Raw genomic sequence first — 20159 nt, forward strand, 5'->3', positions numbered from 1 at the left:
CTCTGCTCTTTGCACACCAGGCGCATCGCTTCAAATTGCATGCACAGGGCTGGGGAGGATGCAGGAGGTCGGGTGCTCCAGGGTGCTGTTGAGCTCCAGGCTTAGCTCAGGGACATTTGCAGCCAGGGTGCTGGATGCTGCATTTTGTGGGAGGAGGGCATGTCTGCTGAGGCATTGCCATGTGTCCCTGTCCTATCTCCAGAGCTGGAATGCTGTGTGTACCACAAAGGGAAGGAATCTGGGCTTGATAAAGCTTGTTGTAACTTGTAGGAGGCAACCCCAAAAATTTCTAAAATTGCTTTGCATTTAAAAAAAAAAAAAAAAAAGTGCTGTTTAATTGCTGTTCCTGCCTGTGCTGCGGAGATCAGCCGTGCCACCACAGTGTGTGTGGGCAGATGGGCCTTGGAGGAACAAGAGGCCGGGGGTCTGTGGGCAAGAGTCAGGGGTGTTTTGGGGGTTGCTGCCAGGTGTGAGGATGGGGAGGCTCCTAGGGGGTCCCAGCATGATCCCCCCAGCACTGCCTTCCACCGCTGGTCCCGGCTGGTGAGTGCTCGGCTTGGCCCGTGGCTACAAGGTGGCTTTTGCTGGGGACCCACCTCCTCCTCGTGCTGGGACGGTCCATCCAAGCCTGGCCTGGGCACACAGAAGTCCCCTCGCTCGTGGCTGGGTCCCCTGCACAACCCCAGGCTGGGTGGGGGGCGTGGGGGTGCCAGCCCAGGAGGGTGCTCGGGCACAAGGCTCTGCCTGGGGATGCTGGGTTAGCAGGAACTTCTTAAAAATCTTAATATCCTCTTGATTATGGGGAAGCACTTGCAGTTCATAGCCTTTTGTGGGACTGCAGGAAGCAAGGCCAATCCCTCCCACAGACAAGCGAGAAGAAAGTGAGATAATGAGCCTCGCTCGTTAGTGAGCATCCTTTTGGCTTATTCTGTGAAGAAGGCAGAGAAGGGTACCCAGCCCTTGCCTCGCCAGCTCCTGTGGGCTCTGGCGCCCTGGCCAAGGATGGGTGATTTAGCACAGCACCTTCTCCTCACGGCTGCTTCATTTTTAACTCCTCCAGGAAGAAGATCTGGACTCAGAAAATGAGAAGCTGGTGGTGAGAGAGCCAGAGGATGAGGATGGTGAGTGTCCAGCAAGCCTGCGGGGAGCATAGGGATGGGTTTGAGAGGCTGAAGCCCTGAGTGCTTGGGAATGGGCTTCTTCCTCTTGCAAATGCAAGGGAGATTCCTACTGAAATACAAAGGAGATTCCTAACCTGGCAGCAGCCTCTGTTTGCTCCTCAAGCTGCCCTTGGGCTGTTTGCCGTGGGGTAGCTTTGTGATGAAGCTGCCCCAAAAGCTCCTTCCTCGCATCCAGGACAATCTCCGGGGGCTTTAGTCAGAGCCGTGTTTAACTGATTAGCCAATTAGTTGATGGGAAAATGATTAATTGACTAACTAGGGTGACAACTGCTGTGCTCATAAGACAACGAAACAGATGGTGCCAAGCAAGAGTGTGTGTCTGAAGGGGACTCTGCTCTCCTGAACAGCCCCCGAGATGTTGGAGTGTCCCCAGGAGCCCCTGCCCGGGGTGGCCGTGGGCAGCAGGAGAGCTTGGGGTGTTCCCCTGCCCTGCCCCACTTTCCGCTTGCCCTTTTTAAGGCGCCGTGTGGCAATCCCCTGGCTCGGGAGGATTACGCCTAATGCCACAGAGAATCAAATTTTAATCCTGGTGCCATGCCTGCGAGGTGGGGGAAGAGCCTTCGGAGACGGGGTTCCAAAAAGATGCTTCTTCCACCCCATTAGGCTTCCTCGCAGCACTGCTGATTGGGGATGTTACCATGTGAGATTGCAGGACCTGGTGTGAGAAACGATGGATGTATCCTGACATACGGGTGCTCAGTAACGCTGCTCTGCCAGGTCCTGCGTCCTTGGGCTCAGCCCTGTTTCAGGGCTGTTCCAGCACTGCTGTGCATCACCCTGAAGCGGCTGCGGCTCGGGATCAGGCGATGATGGTCCCTGGCCCTGGGTTGTGGCTGGTCCAGCATCCTCCTTAAGCGCCTCCTGCAGACAACCACCAACTCCTCTCCTGAACTGTTTACACCATTTCTGAGGTGGTTTATAACGGGCGAAGTCCTGGCTCAACCTGACGACGAAGAGGCGAGTGGCGTGCAGCTGGGAATAGCGGCAGTGCCCTGGCTTTGCCGGGGAGAAACTTTCCTCCTTCCTTCACCATCCCGGTCCAACTCAAGCCGCTGAGCCACTGCTCAGCGAACCCGCAGGCAGAGATTCACCTTGGGCAGGTGGGGATTGTGCAGACAGTCTGTCACCAGCCCGGGACGGTGGCCAAAGCCACCAGAGCAGCTTCTCCTGTGTTGGGGGAGCTGGCAGGGAGGCGGCAGGTATTTGTTGTGTGCACAGAACAAGCATTTCGGAGCAGAGGTTTGCTCGAGGGGCTGCTCTCACCCTGCCAGCCCAGGGTCACAGTACTGGCAGCGCCAGGGCAGAGAGATGAAAGACAAATGTTTTCTTTAATATGAACTCACGGAGGCTCTGAGTAAGTAGGTCAGCTCATATTTCTGTAGTCCACGCGAAAACCCAGCCTCCCCTTCTCTGTGTGTTTCCTGAAGTTTTGTTTTCAGTCTGCAAAGAAAGTTCCTGAGCTCGGAAAACATTTAGTGGTTTCCAAAGCCGCACGCTGGCTCCTTCTTAACAACAACACGTAGGCAGGGAGATGTGTAGCCTCCTCACCTCCCTCTTCCCTTATTCTTTTCTGGCAGGGTGGCAATTAAACTGCCCTTTTTGGGACAGGCAAAATCCCAAATCTCAATTTACTTAGCAGAAAACCACGTAAGGGAAGTGATCTTAATTGTCCTTGAAATCAGGCGAGCTATACAAAGGTAACGAAGCGGCTCCTGCTCTGCACCGGGTAAGAAACAGGATGTTACGCCCTCCTTTTTTTTTTTTTTTTTTTTTTTTTTTTTTTTATTCCTTTCTCCTAATATCTCCCAAAGCAGCAGCCAGCTGAATTTTCTTTCCGTTCACTTTTACAGCCACCCGAAGGGCTGATACGCCGCAGCACTACTGTTTGTTTCCAGCTGGCCAGCCTTGTTTGTCTGCCAGTTCAGAGGGTTTTCCCACTGAGGGAAGTGGGATATGGCCAAGCTGAATGTTTGGGGCTGCAGAATAGGAGCATGGGGGTGCTTGTGTTCGAACACGCGTGAAGATGCCAGGGAAAGGATTTGCCTTGTTGTTCCCCTGGGAGCCCCGATGGCGTTTCAGTATTAGAGAAACACTTTGGATCAATAACTGTGCAGTAATCCGGCAGGACTTCCCGGGGAAGATCCCCAAGATCAGGGATGCAGAGGTGTAGAGAACAAGGGAGGAAATGTGGATATCTGCATGGAGGAGATTTCTGCTCAACTCCCAGCCCACCAGCATTGCTCCGGGCACACTCCGTACGGCGGTGGCAGTGACCTTGCAGCAGTCGGCATGCTCGGTCCCGTACCTGCCCGTGCAGCCTTGTGCAGCTTGTTTTTTTGAGATCTCAAGTTTTCCCATCTATAGAATGAGGCCCTGAGTTGCCTTTTGCATGGGGGTCCCTAAGGACTGCAAGAGCCCTGGCAGCAGCTGAGTGCATGAGTTGGAGAAATTGCTAAATCAAGCAGTTGACCGTGGACAGGGGGAGAAAATCCATAAGGGGAGTATTGACCGGAAAATAAGGGGAAGCTGCTGATGCTGAATCCTTCTGGGTACAAGAAAGGGAGGAGGGGAGCTGTGGGGTGTTTCTCATTCAGGCAGGTGGAGGAAGAGGGACTGTCATGGATGTGGTGCCTGCAGTAGCAGCGGTGAGGATGGGAAGGGGCTTCCTAGGTGGCTGGAGACGGGGAATAGATTCTGTACAAGCTGGGGCTTTCTCTCCTGCCACGGAAGACAGAGGAGTTTCTCTGCTCTTGGGGTCTTGCTGGTGCTGGGAGGTATCATCCTGGTTATTTGGTTTGTCGATAATGTGCAGTTTTTCAGGGCCGTGCAGATAACACCGTAACATCTTCTTTTTGTGAACCCCTTGGAAGGATCCCCAGGGCTCTGAGGATCGGTGGAAACAGCAATGCTAGATGGTTGGATGTGAGGCAGCTGAGTCCTGCAGTCCTTGGGAGATAAAGGCTCCCAGATAAACAGCCCACGGATAACCAGTAAAGGCAACTACTCAATGCAGCCATTCTTCCAGGGCCGCCCTTTGGATTGACCTCCACTCCTGTTGTTTTCTCCCGTCTGTAGGAAGATAAAGCAGGAGAGAGGTTTTTAAAAAGCAAATAGCGCTCGAACAAAATCCGATTGGAAAATGATCGGCTTTGGCTCAGAGTCCCTGAGCTTCGGTGCTCTAATTAGCACAGGGCTGAGGCTGATGAGCCGGGTAGGAGAGCACCCAGGCCTGGAGAAGGAGACCTCAGTGTCCTCTTCAGGTCTGTTGGCTGGTGACAGAGGGACATGGACCCAGCTGTGTTGGTGCTTCTGGGGCTGCCTTGGCTTAGCTTTGTTTGCAGCCCCGGGATTTGCAGGGTGGCATCTCCCTTTTTCACAAGCTTTGCCAAGGGCTGCAGGAACGCTGCTGAGCTGCATGGCCAGGACAGCTCTGCTCGTGCCACCATCCCTGAGTCCTAAGGGTGGGAAAGGGCCCCTGGACAAGGAGACAGAGAGAGGAGGAATGCAAGTCTGGAGAGGAGAAGCAGAAATGCTAATCTGGGCAGGATTAGCGTGTCTTGATAAGCCAAGATGAGCCTGCAAGGCTTTGAATCCAAAGAGAGCGTTAGCATATGGTTCCTGTGCTGTAGGATTTACTGGTATCTGCTTCCAAGCGGGGCTGCTCGCTCCCGGCAGTGCTCGCTGTCTCCAGTGCTGGGGTTCCTGCTCTCCTCCGGCCAGCAACACCTTGGCTCTCCACCACAATCCATGCAGCTTCCCCGACACTGCCCAGGCTTTCTGGAGACTGGAGCTGACCGTAGAAGTTTCTTTTGGGGTGGCCATACCATTTAGGGTGTGTGTGTGGAAGCAGGGATCAGTAAGAAGCTCAAGGGAATGAGCACACTGCTGTTGGTCATTGCTCTCAGGAGGTCTCTGGCTCATACAGTCTCTTGCTCCTCTTTGTCTCTCCAGCTGCAGATGAGACGTTCTCTTTTAAATACAGTCCTGGAAAGCTGAGGGGAAACCAGTACAAGTCAATGATGACCAAAGAAGAACTCGAGGAAGAACAAAGGTGAGTTTCCTTTTTCTTGTTGCCCAAGGCCACCTGGTTGGCATCCTCTCCAAGCAAGCTGCCTGTGTTCAGACCTCTCTGTCCCCAAACTACCGTGGTAGGTCAACATCTCATTGCACCGTGGTCCAGACCTCTCCCACCCAGGAAGACATGAGAACAAATAAAGTCACACAGATGTAAGAGATGAAGACACTGTGGCCCTGTATATTCTTGAAGCTGTTCAAGCTCCTTCTCTCGATGCTTAGACCAGATTTCCCAGCTGATGTGAGCTGGTGTAGTTCCTCTGATCCCATTAGTACCATGTTGATTTACATCTGTAGAGGACCTAATCTCTAGCTACTTCGCCTCCCTTTACCCTGTGGATGGCCTCCAAACCGAGGGCATGGGCATAGCTCAGAAATACGGGGGCAGAGCAAGTGAGCGTGGAGCTTTAGAGTTCACGGTGACAGGGCTAAGACTGGGAATGTCTGTACCAAGGTCCTCAGCTGTAAGTCATGGTGGGGATTTGCCAAGTTGTTGGCTTGGTAGAGAAGGAGAATCATCCACCTCACACTTCTTGCTAAAGATTCCTCCCGAGCTTGAGCCCCATCCGAAGAAAGGAAGAGCCTATCTTATTACCAAAAGCAAGCTTTCTGGCTCAAGATTTCCCAGCCTATACAAGGGAAAATCAAACCCAACCTTCCACCTTGAGCTGTAAAGCCCTGTCCAAAGCCAGTCAGGTATGATCCTGCTGGCAAACCTGGCCTCGAGGCCTCTGGGCACCATCTCCAGGTTGCTGGCGGCTGGGCTGGCCAGGCTTTGTCTTCATGGCATCAGCAGGGCACTGCGGTACCAGCGTAAACCCAGAGACCTGCCCTCATTGCTATCTCCTCGCTCTGGTCCTGGGGGACACCTGGGTGGTGCACGGGGCTCCATGCAGGTGCCTTCACTAGCCCAGCCTGCTGCCATCCTCTCCACATCAAACCCAGCTTTCTTGATGAGATGTCTTCTTTTTCTCCCCTCGCTTCTGGGCTCCCAGTTGTCCTCAGCTCTTGGGGGTCACCTGTTTTATAGCACTGCTGAGAGCAAAGATCTGCAAGGGCTGAGGGGTCAGCAATGGAGATGACCTCTGGTTTCCTCTGGCACTGGGCTGATTCTGCACTGGTGGCACCAGGAAAAATGTGATTTTCTTTCTTCATTTTGTTATATCTTTATCGTGCCTAAAGCCCCCAACCTGTAAAACACTAAGCAGGTCTGTTAGTGTAATTTTTTCACTTAGGGAGAGTGGTCGTGGAATGAACTGAGTGAATGCAAGTGAAATCTGTGAGGCTCAATGGGAATCGCTTTTCAGGATCCTGCTAAGCACCGATGCAAAAGTCTACTTGGAGGAGGCAAATTCAAATCCTGTGCACCAGCAGCTCCATCCAAACCAGCTGAGCAATCACTGCTCTGGTTTTCAGGGCCAGGAGTTCTGTAGGGCTGGTTCCTTGGTGGCAATAAATGCTCCTGCTGTCACCTGGCCTGGGCACACTGAGGGGACGTTGCCTGCAGACAGCAGTGGGATGGGGGTTTTGTACTTGGGACAGTAGAACCAGCTCCAGGGTGTGGTGGACCTTTCCTGGGCATGTGGGCTCTCTCAGGTATTGCTGCTCACATCTGTTTGGAGCGGTCCTAGGACTGACGGGTAGTGTCCCTAGGACTGACGGACAGTGCCTTGGGGTCCCTTGGAAGCTCTCTGCAGCTTTCCACACTGAGAGCTACCAGACGATGTGTTTTTCCTACCTCTCCTTTATTTTCTTCTCTTCCATATTGGTCTTGTTCGTTTCTTTAAGGCAGCTTTGTGAATATTTTTTGTCTTGCTTTGTGAATATTTTTGTCATGCTTTGTTGCTGGCTTACTCTTCCCCCCACTCCAAATCTCCACTGCGGCATCAGCAGCTTTTCATTTCAGCCTCGCAGGTGCTGTAATGGGGCTGGGCTGCTGCCAGGTAAGCGCCCGGGCGAGCTGAACGCAGCGGCTCGGCCCAGTCCTGCATCCTTCTCCCTCAGCCATCCTATCCCTCTCCCCACCTCCATGCACCCCGACCGTGCTGCCGAGCTGCTGTGACCCAGGTTTTGCCACCTTTATGTTGCAGGATTGAGCTGACCTCTGATCTCACATCTCTGTAGCAAGTACCTTAGGTCCTCGGCCACAAACATTCTTGCAAATCTTTTTGGTAAGGACATGCCATTTCTTAGAAGTAGTGGTACCACTGATAACATCTGCTAATGTTTTTTTTTTATTTTGTTTTTTCTTTGCTTTTCGGTCTCATTTTCTGGGGGACGGTTTGTTCCTGAGCTGCAGTTGACTGCCTGTCCCACCTCCCTCCCCCTTCCCTCCTCATAACAGATTAATGAGTTCACTCCCCTTTGCCTCCATCTCGCTTTCCATGAGTGCTCCAGGGAGAATGGGGGCTCTCACATCTGGATGCTCTCCTCTTCCCTCTTGGATGCCTGAAGCTGGACATCCCATGACCACTTCTGTTCCCTGATTTGGAAAATTAGGGCTGCTGAGTGAGCGGGTAGTTAGTCCTAAGGTGTGTAGCCAAAGCTAAGTGGCTTAGTCTTTGCTTTTAGCCCTGTCAGCCCTTCAGTTTTCCCAAGATGTTCCTGTGTGAAATGGGTTGTGAACAACATCCCCAAAAATGCAAGAGGGTCCCCCCGACCCCCTTCAGGCTACTTATTGTGGTGATAAGTAGTCCACAAGGCTTAATTTGGGGACCCCTGATTTTAGAATGACTTGTTTTTTCCAGGAAAAGTTATAAGACTTCAGACAGGAAAGGACGGGCAGACAGTAGACTGGTTTATTTAACCAAAACCCCACTTCTGCTCTAACCTGCATCGCTCCAGAAGTTGTGGTCGGCTTGCCTAGTATTCACTGGAGTCTTGCGGCTTCAAACCGGTGCTAAATCTGGACTAAAAGGGGAAGGAATGTGACCTTTACTGAGTGATGCAACTTCCTGGTTACTTTAGTCTTAAAAAATAAAGGGACTTCTCGGTGAGGGAGAAGGACAGTAAGTCTAGGTGGCAAACACATCTGCTGTCCTCGATCACACCTGATGGGTCACCAGGACTTCCAGAACAGAAGCACGTGGTGTTTGCACCCCTGGAGGAGAACAATAGTCTGGGCAGGAAGGGGAAGAGTGCAGGGGAAGAATGCAACCCTTAGCCTCCCCAGTGTGCCTTCAGGGCCTGGCTCCCATGGAGGGATTGAAATGGTCTCTGCCAGCTGCTTTTTGAACCTCTCTTGAGGTTGAAAGAGGTTAGTTGAGGTTTTTTGCAGTTAGAAAGGAGTATGCTCAGGACTGTGGTGATCATTGACAGCTGCAACAAGGCTCCGCTCAAGCCAAATGATAAAACAGTCAGGAGAAACAACTGCCTTGGGACTCTGCATTCAGTTCCATGAGGCAGAGCAGGTCATGGCCAAGTCTGTAGGACTGAGAAGAAGGTAGGGATGGCTTCCCAGTTTCCTTGGCTGATGGGCTCGGTTCCCACAGCCAGGTGACCTATTCCAGGAGCAAATTCTCCTCCTGCTTCCCAATCCTCTTCTCCCATCTCCTGGCTCTAGGGAATGGCAGAGAGGAGGGACCTATCCTGGATCAAAGCGGGGATGCAGCTGTGGCTTGAGGGAGAACCGTGCTGAAGCTCAGTTTTGAATGGACAATGCTCGTGACGACAGCTGTGGAGCACACAAGGGCAGGAAGCAGCTGCAGGGGTTTAATGACCATGTTGACAGACCTTGACCTATTTCAAACATCTCCACTACTGGTCCTCCAAAAATAAGTGGGTGGATGGGGTTGGGGGAAGTTGAATTTCAGGAGAGCTCCCATCAGCATCTGTCCCTGTCCACCCCCTGCATTGCCATCATGTAGCCCTGGCTTGCTTGCTTGCTTGCTCCCCTCTCTTCACAGCATGAGATCTGTGCCTCTGTCTCCTCCCTTCTCTTCTGCTAACCTTCACCCCAACCAGTGGCTTTGCTGTCCTGTCCAGCATGGTGCTTCTTATGGATGAGGGAAGCTGGTAAGTTTGGGCTTTCTTTGGGCTTTTATTATTTGTTTGCTTTTCATCTTCTGCAGCACGATAGTCGTCCTGGGCTGAGGGAGGAGGAGTAGCAGCAAGGGACCGCAGAGCCTGGGGCTGTGGGACTGCAGGTCAGGCTGGCCACTGCTTCACTGCGGCCGCCAGCCACAGGGACAGCAGCCGCCATGGGCAAGGCTGCTTCAGCCACAAAACACCCAGTGCACGAGGCACGTTTGCTTCCCACCTGCCTCTTGTAGGAAAGGAGTGCTGTGTGTTTGGGGGTTCCTCCTGAGCTCCCCCTGCTCTGATGCTCATTCCGCAGGTGCCAGACTCCACTGGCATGAGGAGGGAGTCTGCTGGTGGCCCAGTGCTGTTCCCTGACTCCACCAAATCCCCAGGGTAAATGTCCTGTGACCTATAAGATGTCAGTGGGGTTAAGCTCTGGCCCTATTTATAGAGCATCTGATTGAGTCATGAGTCCCCAGCAGCTTTAAAAGCTGAGCAACTCAGGATGCCTCTCTCGGAAGCCTAGGGGACAGGGAGGCCAGGAAGCCCCTTCCCCATCTCCTCTCCTGTCCCAGAGAGGAAACTTTTGCAGGTTCCCCCGTAGCCTTTTGCAGGGTGTGAGTCTCTGCTGCTGCCTGGGATGAGATTTCAGACCAGGTAGTGACTCCGCTTTAAGCCCCTGGGCTTTTTTTTCTTTTGGCTCAGGTTCTGAATTGTCCCAGCTTGCAGCTGCTCTTCTGTGTCTCCCTCACCCAGCGCTCACAACTTGTCTTCATCTGCTTCTGCTTAATCCCGTGCGGCATGGGCAGCTTGCCGTTCTCTATCCGCTAACCCCGGGAGCCTGGCTCTGCCTCTTCTGTGGCTCCCGGCAGCCAGGGGACACCGAGGGCTGCGGGAATCATGCCAGGCTGGGTGTAAACTGGTAGACAGGGAGCTGGAGCACAAACACTAAGCGATGGAGGAACGTGCAGACTGGCCGATCCATGGCTTTCCCCTCTGCTGCGGCGTTGGCTGGGTGGGTCAGGAGCGTTGCAAGGGGATGGACACATGGCTGAGGGAGGTGGTTGTGATCTGGAGCCACCTTCCTGACTGTGCTCTGGCCTTTTCGGCTGTTTCTGCTGTGGATGGGAAAAATGGGAGGCATCTGTCTTGAAACAGCAGCGAGTAAGGTCAGTTTGGGGGTGACGCAGTCCCCAACCCCACTGACTCCTTGCTAGTCCCTATCCTAGAGGTGATGCGGCTTGTGCTCTCTGGTCACACAGGCTCTGGCAGCCTCGACTGCTTTCCTGGGGTTCCTGAGGAGCAGGAGGTATTCCCCAAGGTTGTGTGCATCTTTCGTCTTTTCTGTCCCATGGGAGGAATTTTGGATTTGTATTGATAGAAGCTCCCCTTGGTACCTCTCACTCTCTTCTGTTGTTCTACGCACTGACTGTCTCTCTCTGTTCTGCACTTAAGTCCTCTCTCTCTGTGTTTTACCTCTTGGCCAAAGCAACTGGTCCACTCTTTTGGGACCACCAGGAAAACTTAGATTTAGTATGTCATTTCGTGTGTGCTCCCTGCAATACCCCGATCCTGGGCAAGACTGAGTTATGGACACTACCAGACATTTCTGGTATGATGGCAGCTGTCCCAAGGGTAGGGAAATGGGAAGCGGTGGTGATGGGACTTGTCTGGAGCCAGATTGCTATCTGCCCTCCTTGCCAGGATTGCAGACCAGAGGACTGATGTTCATAGTCTATGGATGGCCTACAGGATGTCCTGACCTCCTGCTGTGCATTTTGCATGTGTTAGGGGTAAACAGTGCTGGGATGCTGCCTACTCTCAAAGGCGTGCAGCCCATGCCCTTATGCCAGTGCTGTGGCTGAGCTGGAGAGAGGGGAATGCTTCCGAGGCCATCAGGACACCCACTTTCCATGCTTCAGGAGAAGCATGATCTTTTGAGACCTTCAGTACCTGAGCCTCCCTCACAAGCTGGGACCTGCCTTTATCAGAGCTCTTTGTTCTCCGGTTGTTCCTTGCACAGAACCATGTCCCGCTGACAAATCGTCCTACCCACTGACCTGGCCCTCCACCGGGACCAGAGCAGAGATATTTGGATAATCTGTATCTGAGGAGAGGATATGAGCTTCCAGCAAAAGAAGAGCCTAATCTGGTTTGATTAATGTGCTGCTGGGGGAATGCAGGCTGACCAGGCTGATTTCATCCTCCAAGGCGAACAGAAAGGAGGGAAGAGCCAAGGATAAGCAGTGGCTCGCAGTTCTCAGCCTCTGTCCCAAGCTAATGAAATCATTCAGGCTCTGTGGCAGCAATGCCAGAGCTTCTCAGCCTGAGGGGGTTATATGGTCCCAGTGTCCCCAGTGATGGACTGCCACATGCTCTTTGGTCTAACTCCTCTCACAGCTTGCTCCAGGAGCAGAAAAGCATAACCCTGTCATGCACATGGATCTGATGAGTATCCTCCAGTAAGTTCATGTTTGGTTTAAGATCTTGTCACCCCAGCTGTCTGCTTGGTGCTGTCCTGGAGATGAGTATCCCTGTGAGGAGCTGCCGGCTGCAACTGAGTCTTATCCACCCTCCCTGACATCTTCCATCCCTCCTGCTCCACCTGCACCATGCTGGCAGGGACCTCTCCTTCTGGGCCCCCGTGGCAACGAGCTTATGCCCTCACGCATAAAATCTGATTACGCTTGCGTGACTTGAGCAGGATGATCCGATCCTCAGCGCTGCGGATCCCGCAGAGCGATTATCCACTCCAGAGAATTTCTTTTCTTTGCCCTAATGGGCTGGCCGCTGAGTTACTTGAGTAACCCCGGTCCCACGTCATGCTTCACCCTCCATCTCCCATCCAGGATCCGGGTCACCGGCTGCACTCGTGAGGCTGCTGGAGAAGCTGCAGCCTTTTGCAGAAGAGCAAGGCAGAGTTGAGGCTGTGACTTGCCTTTGTGCTGTGGCCAGCAGGAGCAGGGGATTTTCAAATGGGGTTCAGGTGTTATGGACAGTGAACCCTGTTGAATTTGGGAGGAATTAGGCTGGGGCACATCTGTGTGTGTTTGTAAGTGCCCAAATCACGTGTGGTGTTACTGCCCTCTACCTTAGTGCAGGTCTCTGTGTCCATGGGCAGCTGCCCAGCCCACTGTCCAGTGTGCCCCATTGGGCCAAGAGAGATGCTGGGGCAATAAGGGCAGAGGTTCAAGCTGAGAACAAGGGACTATTTTTTTTAATTTTTTTTTTATTTTTTTAGCCTTGGCTCTGCTAACAACATGCTGCAAGAACTCAGGAAATGCCTGGATGTCCCCAACCATAAAACACATCTAATCATCTTCCCCTCCTTTCCTGGGACATCAGGAGAGCTTCCCATGAAAAGGAAGCCCCATGAGCTGCAGAGAGTCTCAGGGTTTTTTGCCTCCTTCCCTTGAACAGACACATTTGTAGGAAGATTGAGAAGGTCAAGCTGTTCAGGGACACTGCCCTGTGAAACCAGTGCTTGTTCCTGGCTCCTCTGGCTGCAGGTGGGAGGAAGAATCTGGGCTGGACAAGGGTGCCAGCAGCCCAGGACAGTGAGGCAGCAACCCCTGGAGCTAACGAAGGCTTCCAATTAGTTGGGCTTCTTCAGCTCTCATCAGTAGGTCAGGAGGGTTATAACTTCAACTTGGTTCCAGACAAAAGGATTTACACCTCTGATTGAGTTTCAACTATCCTGCTGCAGTTGATGAAGCAAAGTGCCTCTTCCTCAGAGGCACGAGGTCTGCAAATAGCAGCTTGTTCTGCCCTGAGGTGGGAAGTTGCCTTCCCCAACACACACACAGTTTTCCTCCTGGTCATTGATGTGGTTAATAATGAACCAACCTGAGGGGTGAAATGACTGAAATGATTTCTCTTCTCTCCTTGTTTCTCTTTGCAGAACTGAAGACTATATGAAGTTGTCCCTAGCCTCCTCCTAAAGGCATCCCTTGGCATCTTTAAAGGCTTGAGAGAAATACCAAAACCAACCAAACACACCCATAAGAGAAATCCATAAACCCTCAAAACTTGGGATCCCCTCTCGGTCTGAAGTTGAGTTCTCCAAAAACTTCTGTGATACCAAGTTTGAGGAGATCCTGTTGTGTGGCTCCATGGACTGGGGCTGGGCCCAAGCAGTGACGTGAGTTGTGTTTGAGGGACTGGGATGTCCTAGGAGATAAACCTTCCTCCCTCTCCCCCAAACAGAACCCAAATTGGACACTAAATCTACAGTGAGTCTATTAGTTGTGTTCATTACCATGTATTAGGCCTGCCAAGAAATCCATGTTGTTATTTTATTGAGATGGGCGAACCATAGCTCTTCTCCCAGACCAGCCTGGACCTTATACCAGACTATCCAGTTGTTTCTTCCTGGGGCCAAACTCCTCTTCATTGCTGGGGGGTGGGAACTGCCTACGATTCCAAATGTTGCACAATGCTGCTTTATTCTGAGGGGTGGAGGGACAAAGTGGGGTCCAAGAGATGGATGGCAGATGGTAGCTGGACTGATTCAAATCTTGCTTCTGTAGTTATTTTGGCAGAAAGCCGATTCCGTAGGTAGACAGAAGACTTGAGAAGTGACAAAGATTCATAGTTTAGCTGTTCTGCTTGTGGTGGAGGTTTAGGAGACCACCCTTTGGCTGCTGTTAATATCTGGATTCTCACTTTTCCCTACTCTGGTTCCCAAGAGGAGAGACCCAAGGAGGTAGCTATGGAATCAGGGGTTCCCTCTAGCTCAGGATGAGATTTTGGGTGTCCTGGAAGAACCACGCTCCCCATTCCGCTGCCTGCTTGCTCTTGCAGTGCCCTTCTTCTCTTGCTAGCTGTGTGGCTTGTCCACTGGAGCCAGAGCTCAGCGTTGCTCCTCAGCTCTGTCACGTCTAGAAGACAAATCTGGCTGGGTGTGTATACCTGCTTCAGACAGAGCAGGTTTCAAATCCAACCCAGCTGGTTTGGGAGGGTGAGAAGAAGGCCTGTGTCCCCTAACAATGGTGTAAAAACACCAGGCTGGGTGGGGATGTCTCCTTCGAAGTTTCTCACTGCAGGACAACTGCCTCTTGGCTAATGCTGCAACATATCAGAAACCCAACAGGCTGCTTTTTGGTTGTTTTTTTTTCGCCTTTTTAATCCCTATGCAGACAATACTTGAAACCTTGTACACAGTTGTCCTTTCCAGCGCCCGGGGTTGGCAAACTCTTCATAAAAGGGCTCATTTAAAGAACAGCAGGAGGCTTCAGCTTTGGAAGAGGCTGGGCTGTTCCTTCCCAGCCGACAACTGCAAGCGTGTTCAGTGGTTTGCATATGAATTTAGGCACATCTGGACCCTCTGCTTCAACGTCCCGCTGGTACAGCCGCTGTCTCCCCTCGGTGCTGGCTGGCTGACTCTGTGTCCCGAGCACCCAACTATGCAAAGAATGCCTTATATACATTGTGTTTAAGTTACATGGCAATATGTACATCGAGCAAAGTCTATAGTTGAGTCCAGATTTTTTGCTAGTGGCAGCAAGTTAAGCATTTCTTCAACTCAAATGGCTGTCTGGGTATTTTTTACTTTCGTTTGTTTAGGTTGTTTGTTTTGTATCTGATGGTGGCTCTTATACAAAGGACTGTAATTCTAGTGGCTTGAATCTGTAAAAATTGCCTTTGTTTGGTCCAATAAATCTTTGAATAGTTTGTTTGTTTTGTCCTTGTCCTCCCTGCCTCCAGCAGCTTGTAACATCTTCCTCAAGAGATTTGTGTTGAAAATCTGGATTTTAGGTTAGAGGTACATTCTGCCCTCCTATGCCTTTTGTCCCATAAATGGTTCCACTGGTTTCCTTAACAATAGAATCAGACCAGTGGCAAAAGGCAGGGATTTTCCCTTATTTCTGTGGGAGCAATGCGGTGTTGCAGCAGGATCCTGGTGGAGTTTGGCTGCGGAGCCTTTAGCAACATTCCCAACGCGGAGCACTGCCCAGGATTTCAGCTGCCATGAACACGCGGCTCGCTGCCCCAAACCTCTGCTTAATCATAAAATTATTGGCCCGAAATGTCTGAAAAAGAGCCTACGGGAGTTAAGTATGCAAATGCAATTGCCTATCAAGAAGAATTAGGCTGCTTTGATAATCCTTAATTAATTTATTTTGTCAGCAATAAGTAAAATCCTGTTTGACCTCCTGAATCCAAGTAGTTTTGAGGACAGCACTGATGGGAAGGGGGAATGATTTTACCTGTGAATGGGGTAGGTTTGATCTGAAATAATAAAAAAAAAAATACAACCTGGAGCAGTACGAAGCTGTTTTACAAGGTCACCTTTGATAGGAGAAGCTCCTTTTTAAAATCAGTTTCATGTTTTTTGTGCCTTACTCTTCCTTCCCAGACACTTTTCTCTCTTTATCTTTGTTTTGCTCTCTCTTTGCTGTAGATTATGTAGCGCAGAGGAACAGCAGTAACAGCTTTGTTTATTATTTCTGTTCTTCAAATGCACAGTCATGATGTTTAAAGTCGAGGGGAGAGCCAAAACGCATTGATGTTGCGCTTAAAAAAAATGATGAATGAATATTGTCTGTGATCTTGATTTTGAAGGTTTAGAGACAAGGAAAAAGGCCTTTGGGGAGCTAAAGGTTTCAGCAGCGTTAATGTCTGTGAAATAAGGAGCGAGGGATGCAGACCTGTGTGGAGCACTCCTGGCTGGCATGCATTTCAGACACATGATGCAAAGCTCTGTATTGGATTTCTCCACACCAGACTGGAAATGTGCCCTCTGGTGCCCGGCGGTGATCTAAAATAAAATATTGATCGCTAACGACTGCGCTTCCCTTCCTCTCATCTGGAAAGGGTGGCTGGATGCTATTCATGTAAGCACAAAACATTAGAGACAGATAAACCCAGGCGCTTGACAGCCTGTGGCCAGAGCTTTCATAACCGAAAGATCCCACATCATTATCAGGAAACGTTTGGCCTTAGGACAAACTGCATTTTAATTGCAATAGAAAAGAATTGGCAAATGAGCTTCCTTTTGCCAGGATCTGCCTTTTTTTTCCTGCCCTGCCTGCTGCAGTGGTGCTGAGAGGACATTCTGCTGCTCCTGCTTCTGCAAGGGCTTAGTCCAGCAGAGGGGAAAATGCAGAGCGCCCCACTTGGCAGAAGCTCTGCCTGCAAAGGCTCCTCTGCTTGTTCCTGTCTCCTTCCATTGATCTTGTTCGTGGCGTGGTTGTTTCTGATGTGTTGATGTTGTCCTCTCTTCTTTCAAGCAAAGGTTGTGTCCTGGTTTTGCCTGTCGATAGGTATTTCTACCCCTCCTGTTACTGGAACAGCTAATAGCTTGTCCACACAGGACTTGCAGAAAGTTAACAAATGGTGCACATTTAAATGGATTAATTACAGTGTATTAAAGCCCTATGCACAGCCCCGGCTGTGACGGGGACAGAGGACTCCTGACAAGGTGACAATGTGGAAGCAAAAGCCAGAGTCTGTCTTTCTAGCCCAGAGCAGGCCTGAAGATGCTAAACAAGCAGGAGGAGCTGGAATCGCAGCAGATCTGTGCTCTGAGCTGCTGGGCTGTCCCTGAATTCTGGCCGCACAGTCAAGCAGGGGCAAAATGCGCCTTGAAGTAATAGAAACTGTTTCTCCCTCGTTACAGCCATAAAGCACCACAACTTTTCATCTCGCACAGGACAGTGGTGTGCGAGGTGTGCGAGGCAACACTGCAATCTGATCCCAGTCAGGCAGGAGTCTGGCAACGAGAACGTACCAGCACACAGCCAGTCCTGGCTGGAGCCAAGGTGCACGTTCGGTTTGCCCTAAAAGAGGATTTTGTGGACAGTTGCACCAGTTCTTGGGCTACTTGCGAAGAAATGACACTCCTGTGCTGATCACCCTTCTGGGTGATGATCAGTAGATGTATGGCCAATATAAGCCCTCCTATAAAGCTTCCCCAAATAAAGCCCTGTGACAGATACCAATCTTCATGCTGCAGGACATATGACAATGGTTAACTGCTTCAGGTTAGGGAAAAAACAGAATATCATCTGTTATGGGCAGAAGGGAGTTAATAATCTACTCTGGGATTTTCTAGGGATGGAAATCTGAGCTCGATGGTGCCTGGTCAGCCAGTGCCCACACAGGGATCACCTCAGTGCTGGACTGGCCACATGAACCCATTTCATCATTTGGCATTACAGACAAACCCTCAAATCAAAGCAAATTTCTATCTGTGCTCTTATCTTCCAGTGACTGATTAAAGTCATGTCCACACTAGTAGTCTGGTCTCTATTTTAAGGTAGGGTATGCATTTAAAATGTAATAGCTATTCCTGAGTTACTCTGTATTTACATAAGCTCATTACAGAATGAAAGGACACTGTGCTGATGAAGCTTAATCCAGTTTCATTATGGAGTCTGCTAAACTGGGACATGTTGGTCTTAAGAAATTTCACGTCAAGTTGTCTTGAAGCTTTGAGCCTAAATAACTCCCAAGGAACTCCAAAGCTCGTGTTAAACCAGTCTGGTTTATCTCCACATTTAAAGAACCGCAGCAAGATGTGCAGGATGGTTGGATAGATGGGAAGGTGGAGGAAGGAGAAGCAGGGGCTCTCTCTTTCTTATCTCACACAGGCAGATTTCCTGCAGCCAGTTAGGCTTGTAAAGTGGCTCGCCTTTGCCTTCATGTTTCATTTGACCATGGTGTTCTTGCTCAAAGTGCCTTCTGGGGACTGGCTATTCCTACTTCTCCTTTTCTTCTCGACAGGGTTCAGAGAGAGCAGCTGGCTGCCATCTTCAGGCTCATGAAGGAAAAAAGTGACACATTTGGAGAGATGTCTGAAGGAGACATGAAGGAGCAGCTTAGACTGTATGATATATAACCTCGCAGCCAGTGGAGACTATGCCCAAGTCATCTTGGCCCTTATGCAGGACACTGGAGGCTGTAGTGCTATAAAGGGGTTTCAGTAGTTATTTTACAGTTCCAGTTAGTTTTGCAAACACATATAGGCCTGTGATATGTATTTCAAAAGACTTGTAATTTCTCACCCTTCTTACATTTTTTCCTCTAAGAGCTATCATGATACTTTCATCTCATACAGAGATTTTTACCTCTTTCTGGCTGGGTCACATGTCTCAGTCATACAAAGCAGTGAAACCCACTTTTTTTTTTTCTGGTCGTGCTTTATAAAAATGAACTTCCAAAGCTAGTCTTGAACAGCTTGGTATCTGAAGAAAGCCAAAGATGATAGATGTAAAATGGTTGAAAATAATATAATAATAGAATAACTCAGGTTGGAAGGGACCTAAGGAGGTCTGTAGTCCAACCTCCTCCTCAAAGCAGCATCAGCTATGAGACCAAGCCAGGTTACTCAGGGCTTTATCCTGTTGGGTCTTGAAAACCTCCGAGGATGGAGTCTGCACAGCGTCTCTGGGCAGAGGGGCTTCCAGTCCTACCGCTAGAAAACTAATAGCCAAAGCCAAGGTGTTAAAGTGCTGGTTAGAGGTGAGCTGCCGTTCTCATCTCCATGGAAGGAACACTGCATCCTCCTTCACGCTGGCTTTTTGCAACAAATCCAAGACGGTTCTGGCTGGCCCCGCTGAGCGCGTCTTCACACCTGAGGAAACAGCAGCTGACTTCACCCTGGAAACAAACATCTCGTTGCCTCTTGACACTGGTAAAAGTAAAGAAAAGTGGCTGGCATTTTTAGAGGAATGGTTGTGCCCAATTCACATCCTGTTCTAAAATAAAAATTTTGTGGGAAATGACATACCTAGGAAAGCTCTGTGAATTGATCAAGTATTTTCAACAGTTTTGCCCAGCTCTTGGTGATTTGGATAAAGTCAATGAGCATTCCTGATTTTAACTGGATGTCTTCTGGTGTATTTATCTCACCTATGAAATCCTGTTAAGTACTTTACTATCAGGAAAGATTTTCCTAGTTTTAATAACTGCTGACAAAGTGAGGCAACATTTTCTGACCCAGTTTTAGGGAATGATCTCTTAAAAGATTAGGTTTGCTTTATTTTGTGTAATTATTTTGAGTCTGAGAAATCAAACATCCCACTATCTGGTCACTGTTTTCCACTAATGTATATTCTGTAACACTGTACTACTTTACTTTCAAGAATCATTTTATCTTCTAATTGTTTCCACTTAGGTGAAGGCATATTTATTATGAGATCAAGCTGCTTTTACTACCAAGTCATGTCTTAATCTAAATTTAATGTCTGAAAATTACCTCCTCTTATTCAACATGAAGGAATTAAATGGGAAAATGAGTGTCATGATGTGAAACTTCATGCTAGCTTGCTGTGTCTCTGGCCCACAATTTCCTTTGTCAAGCTGTGCAAAAGGAGAAATGTAGAAAACTTGTATATGGGACTTCTGCCTAGTTCAAATCTGAAAGCAGGATCTTTTTCCAAAGTTCCTCTTGAAAGCAAGCAAAGGGGAGTTAAGGTTTAGTTAATTTTTAGTCTTTGTCTTGCAGGCTTTAGAGTTTATTTCCAAAGTATTTTTGTATTTCTTCTTTTACATTTGGGCCTTCTCTCAACAGGAATGTTTCTGAAAAAAAAAAAAAAAAATCCTCAAACTCCTCAGCTTCATGTTATGCCAGCAATCATAACGCTGAATAAGGAAGAGCAGCTGGCGTTAAACCTGTCCTGTCTACACCTTCTCCGAGAAGTGTCACCAAAATGTTAAGATGCTGTTGATAACTGGACAGTGGTAAAACATGTCATTTAATTGGCCCAAATTTAAGAAAGAAATTAAGCTAAATAAAGATGCCTGTGTGCAAGACATGAAACAAAGGGATGTCTGCAGGTAAACCCCACGGATTTTAAAAGGTACATTTTCCCTGTGTGCGGTTGCAAGGCCATAATAAAGAACTCTCTGGACACGTCTGTACGGGTCTGAGGGTGGCAG

At 49.7% G+C, this 20159-nt stretch overlaps 1 protein-coding gene across 4 annotated transcripts in view; it reads left to right on the top strand.

The window, feature by feature from the left end:
- The window catches only part of MXRA7 (matrix remodeling associated 7), a 28395-nt gene extending 8645 nt beyond the window's left edge, over positions 1 to 19750 (top strand). The window contains exons 3-6 of one of the 4 annotated variants that reach the window (XM_065648013.1): positions 1061 to 1121; positions 5133 to 5232; positions 7346 to 7426; positions 13177 to 14950. In XM_065648013.1, coding sequence (XP_065504085.1) covers positions 1061 to 1121; positions 5133 to 5232; positions 7346 to 7379 — 195 coding nt within the window. In that variant the 3' untranslated portion in view covers positions 7380 to 7426; positions 13177 to 14950. Of the gene's footprint in view, positions 1 to 1060; positions 1122 to 5132; positions 5233 to 7345; positions 7427 to 13176; positions 14951 to 18002 lie in introns of those variants that run through there. The other 3 variants (XM_065648014.1, XM_065648010.1, XM_065648011.1) reach the window with 3 other exon arrangements.
- The last annotated feature ends 409 nt before the right edge of the window (positions 19751 to 20159 follow it).

The sequence above is a fragment of the Caloenas nicobarica genome, chromosome 18 (genome assembly GCF_036013445.1).
Source record: "Caloenas nicobarica isolate bCalNic1 chromosome 18, bCalNic1.hap1, whole genome shotgun sequence".
Taxonomy (NCBI): Eukaryota; Metazoa; Chordata; class Aves; order Columbiformes; family Columbidae; genus Caloenas; species Caloenas nicobarica.